Raw genomic sequence first — 5,607 nt, forward strand, 5'->3', positions numbered from 1 at the left:
ACCGTGTAACCTAATTTATTAGGAATATTTGTCCATTTCCTATATCATGGAGAATATAATATAATGATCACTTCCTTTGTTTCTCAACTACCCCACGAAAAAAGAAAAGAAAAGGAAATAAACTCTGTTTCTCAGTTTCTCAATGGGAATGCAGTAACCTGAGGTAATGCCTCAAGTGTGCTTGAAGCGTGTGCGTGTTTGCGCTCAGTCTGTGTTTTATGATTGTGAGAATGAGAAGACTAAAATGAGCTCTAAATACTAGTTGTTCAAATTATCTACATTATATAGTTTGTTTTACACTTTTACTTATTTCTTGCATAATGATATACAGCGACAAAATTTTATCCCAGTAAAGGTCAATTATAAGTAAAACGATTTTATATAATTTGTAAATCAATCAGATGTGTTGAGTCCATTATATCACCATTATATACAAAAAATAAATAAATATTAATATATTTATACACTAACATTGTATTTAAAAAGTATTTTAAACAAATTAAAAAGCTGTCTATTAGGGAATAGGGATCAATGTTTTTAGGCATTGATAATGTAAAATATTTTATACATCATCTAATTAGATTTATTCATAATATGACAATATATTATATATATTCATGGAAAACTCTTTTTGAGTACGAAAATTAAACTCAATATAATAATCCAAATATTTTTCCTTCCACCTCGTCATCTTGTAGAACTCCTCCACTCTGAAGAACCTTGCCACGTGCTACGCGAGTTGCACGCATTATTAGAATATTGATATTGACCTCATCAAAGTGGCAACGAAAACATGCATGAAGTCGAAAACAGTAATGCAATTTAAGCAGTGCCACATAAATTTTGCTATAGGACATATATGTTCTGCATATATTTATGATGATCAATGGTCGTGTCTTGATCTCAACATGTCCACCCCTCAACCTATAAGGAAACAAGTTTTCGATTGTCATCAAACGCAAGCGATAATGAAATCCTCAATTGCACTCGTATGTGTCCTTCTATACGCCACAGTTTCACTCGCATCCCAGCAAGAAGATCAGAAGCTAACAGCATACGATGTTCTAGAACAGTACGATTTTCCAGTGGGTCTTCTTCCCAAGGGTGCAACCGGGTATGAGCTTGACGCAAAGACGGGTCAGTTCACTGCTTATTTGAATGGAACTTGCAGCTTCAGCATTGAATCTTACGAGCTCAAGTACAAATCCACCATCAAGGGAGTGATCTCGAAAGGTAGGTTGGCGAAGCTGAAGGGTGTGAGTGTCAAGGTTGCACTCTTGTGGCTCAACATCGTTGAGGTCACTCGTAACGATGATGAACTCCAATTCTCCGTTGGTATTGCCTCCGCCGACTTTGCCGTCAACAACTTTCTCCAATGCCCCCAGTGTGGATGTGGATTCGATTGCAACAATTCCCGGGAAAACAACGGTGATGTAGTTTCCTCCATTTAGTTTTTATTCGTAATATGCAGAACTATATCTTTCCGGTGCTTTTTTTTGTCAGGGTTCTGTTTCTTTAAGTATCATAGTGTTTTACATTTTTATTTTCTTTTTTTTGGGTGGCAACCCACAAAATATAGACTCTTAGCCCAAAACATAACATATTGGGCCTTTGGCACATATGTAACCAAAAAACAGAATAACCAACTTCGCTTAGTTGTGTAATCAATTCTCTCTTCATTTAAGTATTAGGATTTAAATTCTATTATATAGCATGGCCAAAAAAAAAAAAAAATTCTATTATATAGATATAGTAATTTGTTGGCCAGTCTCTTAATTAAAGTTTAGATTCAGGAAAAATTAATTTTTAAACTGTTGAACTAGCTGAGGTCTAGGGATACCATGAAAAATTAAAACAAAATTAAAAGATTTCTCAAATTAAGATGAATTTTTCGACTAAATTTTTAAAGTGGTCTCTCAAATTAGGTTTATATACTAATTTAATCCCTAGATTTTTAATTGTACCATTTTGAGACTTCAGATTGAACTCCGAGCTCTATATAAGTCTCCAAGCCCATTTCCTGCATGAGTTAGTGAATCGGAGTACTAATATAGCACAATCACTACCACACTAGACGTAAAGGACGACGTTGTCTAAAATTTTGGCATCTAGTGAGACGAAAATGTCACTATTTTAATTGCATGAGGAAAAAATATTGGAAACACATGTATTTTGATCATTCATAATTGTTTTTCTTTTTTTTTTGATGCTCAACACTTTGTCTCCGTCTTATTTTGACAATGACGAAGGTGGTGTGATTTGCGATTTTGATAATTTTGGGAGACTACTAGTGTCGTCGTTGAGTTCACTGAGTTCGTGTGAACAAGAGGAAACACCATTGTGGATGTAGTATACAGCAAAATTTTTTTTGCTAACCATATATATATGATTCATGGGTTTAGTTAGTATTCTTTTTGTATGTGATTGGGTGTTTTCATCGTTGTTGAAGCTTTCAAAAAAAATGAAAAATGAATGATGGTCTATTCTTCTGATAACAAAAATTGTTTGAATGATATTAATAAAAATATGTTAGAGATTTAATTTTCTATATTAGGAATTACCATAAAGAATTTGGATACAACAAGACAAGATAAAAAATTGTTGGTGACTTATTTTAAGTAGGAGTATGAAAGTTGAACTGAGAAGATTAAACAATGATGGGGAGTTAAGGGAGATATGTTTCTTTGCTAAGAAAAATAATGATCTTGTGGATGTGTTCATGAAGCATGAAGTATCAACATTTGAGATTCTAGAAAGAAAAGAAGTTGTGGTACGTCTTGATGATCAAGTAGGAGATATTAGTAAGGAAGTTAAGGCCATTTCAAACACTTCTATGAATCCTACTCCTGACATGTCCCTCCAGTTGTTAATCCTAAGCCATGTGCTGATCCGAGATCAAATGTGGAGAGCAATTCCTAGTCCAAGAGCATATCTTCTGTGCCTAAGAAACAAGAACCAAAACCAAACCTAAGTACATGATTTACTCTCCTAACGTGTGTAACAGTCCAGACCACCCGCTAGTATGATATTGTCCGCTTTGGCACACAAGGTCTCACGGTTTTGTCTTTGACGATAGGGATGCTAGCCGAAACCCCCACACTCACTCGTCAAAATGCGTCATGCTAGGGAGATGTATCCATACCTTTATAAGGCATACTTCGTTCCCCTCTCCAACCGATGTGGGACCTTACAACGTGCTTATCTTAAGAAGTCAAATATCACTAAAGAGCAGTTATCACATAATTAGACTCACATTCTCAACCGCTCCACAATATTAGACACACTAAGTAACCGCACAACAATTCTATAAATACACCCACTCCTGACATGGAAGAGGTACACTATTCATTCTGAACAATTTGATATTTATCTTTTACTCTTACTAACTTGAGCGTTGGAGTGCCTTTGCAAGAACCCACCGCCGCCATTCTTGGAGAAAACCGACGTATCATCTCTCTTGTCCAAGGAAAAGCGAGTCCGAGCATCAGAAAAATGAGCTACACCTTGGAGTCGCCTATCCACACAAGAACATTCGGCGCCCACCGTGGGGCACGAAATTCATCTAACCCCACTATTTCCTTTACCGAGCTCTTTATTCTTCTTTTTTACAGGATCTCCGATCCTCAAGTATGGCTGATAATGGGGTCCATCAACCCACGCAAGCAGAGCTCCTAGCTCAAATTGCTGAACTCCAGGCGAAAGTTTGAAGGATAGCCGAGCTGTCCGTCCATAATAATGCCGGAAAGAACGAGGAAGAAAACTCTAAAGGCTCAGCTCAAAGTCACGCAGACCCATTGGGCATCAATCTGCCAAAAGAGAAGCTAACCTTAGACAACACATTCTCCGAAGAGATCACCAACTTTCAGATGAGAAAAAATTCGTGCTACCTACCACTCTTGAGCCATACAAGGGAATTGGTGACCCCCGTGCTCATGTTAAAAAATTTCAATCCATAACGTTTTTTAATGGCGCTAACAATGGACCTGTACTTTGCCGAGCCTTTCCTACTTATCTTGATGGTGCTGCATTATTTTGATTTTCTAAATTGTCTGCAGGTTCTATCTCCTCATTTGAAGAGTTGGCGAGATCCTTCATCGACTACTTCGCAGCTTCGAGGATATATGTACACGGATCATATTACCTTGGCACCATCAGACAAGGACAACACGAAAGTTTAAAGGAATACATGACTCGGTTTGTTGAAGCAACCATGAAAATACTAGATCTAGACCCAGCAGTCCACTTGCACGCCTTCAAGGCCGGCCTCCGACCCGGTAAGTTCCGAGAGACAATCGCGGTTACTAAACCGAAGACGCTGGAGGAATTCTGAAAAAGAGTAGCGAGACAAATGGAGATTGAAGAACTCCGTGAGTAGGGGCGGAGCTTAGTTGAGACAAAGGGGGGCCATGGCCCCCCAAACTTTTGTTGAAAAAATTAGTAATACTTCTTCAAAAAATAAAAAATAGTTCAGTTGGCTCAAATACTTTACTATGGCTTAAAATACCAAAGTTTAATCTTCATCTCTTGTTTTTATTGCACAATAATTTTTAGTTTTAAACATTCAAATATATTGGATTTGGAATGAATTGAGTGTATTCGCATTTCGCAGCTCCTCTATTCAATAAGCAACACTCCCTCTACCTTTAAGTTCAAATATAAAAAATTAGGTATTTTTTATTTATGTAATTTAATATTATTTTATATTTTACTGTTAATTTAATTTATTTTTTATATGATAAAAAATATTAGAATATTCAATAAGTATTGATATTATTGTATTTGTATAAATTGATAAAAAAAATTTAGTAAATATTATAAATTTTAATATTTGTTCTTCTAACTTCTTTTTTACATATTTTACTAGATATATATTTAAATTTTTATATAAAATAATCATAAAAAAATCAAACAATTAATGTATTTTTTTAAGAGGAATGCTAATATTTAAAAAGGAGAACATATAACTTTTACAATATCAATATCTGTAGATAGTTTTTTTACTTTAATGAATCACGAAAAAAGTGAGATACAACATTCAAAAGTTTAAAGAGTTGCATCTGATGAGTTTGACCTTAATTCTTTGGAATGAAACCTAGAAAACGGCTTCAAATTTGGTAATATCACCAAAATCAGAGATGAAGTTAGACGAGTTTATCTTAAATGGGGTTCATATGAAAAGCATCTGGACAATTATCTTTTATCTAGGCTCCAAAATTTTGTTTCAAACTCCGCCACTGTCCGTGAGGCTAAGAGAATGGACAGACAACCACCCATGAAAGAAGAAGACAAGATTGTGAGATCGCCAAACAATAAGGAAACAAATAAGCCATTCAAGCTCATCCCAAAATTCGATACTTACACCAGATTCAACACAAAGAGAGAGAAAATAATCAAAGAAATTCTGAACACCAAAATAATAAAACCCCCTGCCCGAGCAGGAAGTTACTAGGATCAACGATTTGTCGACAAGAGCAAACACTGTGCTTTCCATCAGAAGTATGGGCACACGACGGACAAATGCGTAATCGCCAAGGACTTATTAGAAAGGCTAGCCCGGCAAGGCCTCTTGGACAAATATGCCAAAGGAAGAGGAAGCAAGGAAAACAT

At 35.8% G+C, this 5,607-nt stretch overlaps 1 protein-coding gene across 1 annotated transcript; it reads left to right on the forward strand.

The window, feature by feature from the left end:
• The first annotated feature begins 801 nt into the window (after window positions 1-801).
• Window positions 802-4,681, forward strand: LOC107492476 (uncharacterized). Its single transcript, XM_016113502.3, has 2 exons — window positions 802-1,428; window positions 4,056-4,681. Exons 1-2 carry the CDS (start codon window positions 816-818, stop codon window positions 4,328-4,330), a joined length of 888 nt encoding a protein of 295 aa, XP_015968988.2. The 5' UTR covers window positions 802-815; the 3' UTR covers window positions 4,331-4,681.
• The last annotated feature ends 926 nt before the right edge of the window (window positions 4,682-5,607 follow it).

This window comes from Arachis duranensis, chromosome 6 (genome assembly GCF_000817695.3).
Source record: "Arachis duranensis cultivar V14167 chromosome 6, aradu.V14167.gnm2.J7QH, whole genome shotgun sequence".
Classification (NCBI taxonomy): Eukaryota; Viridiplantae; Streptophyta; class Magnoliopsida; order Fabales; family Fabaceae; genus Arachis; species Arachis duranensis.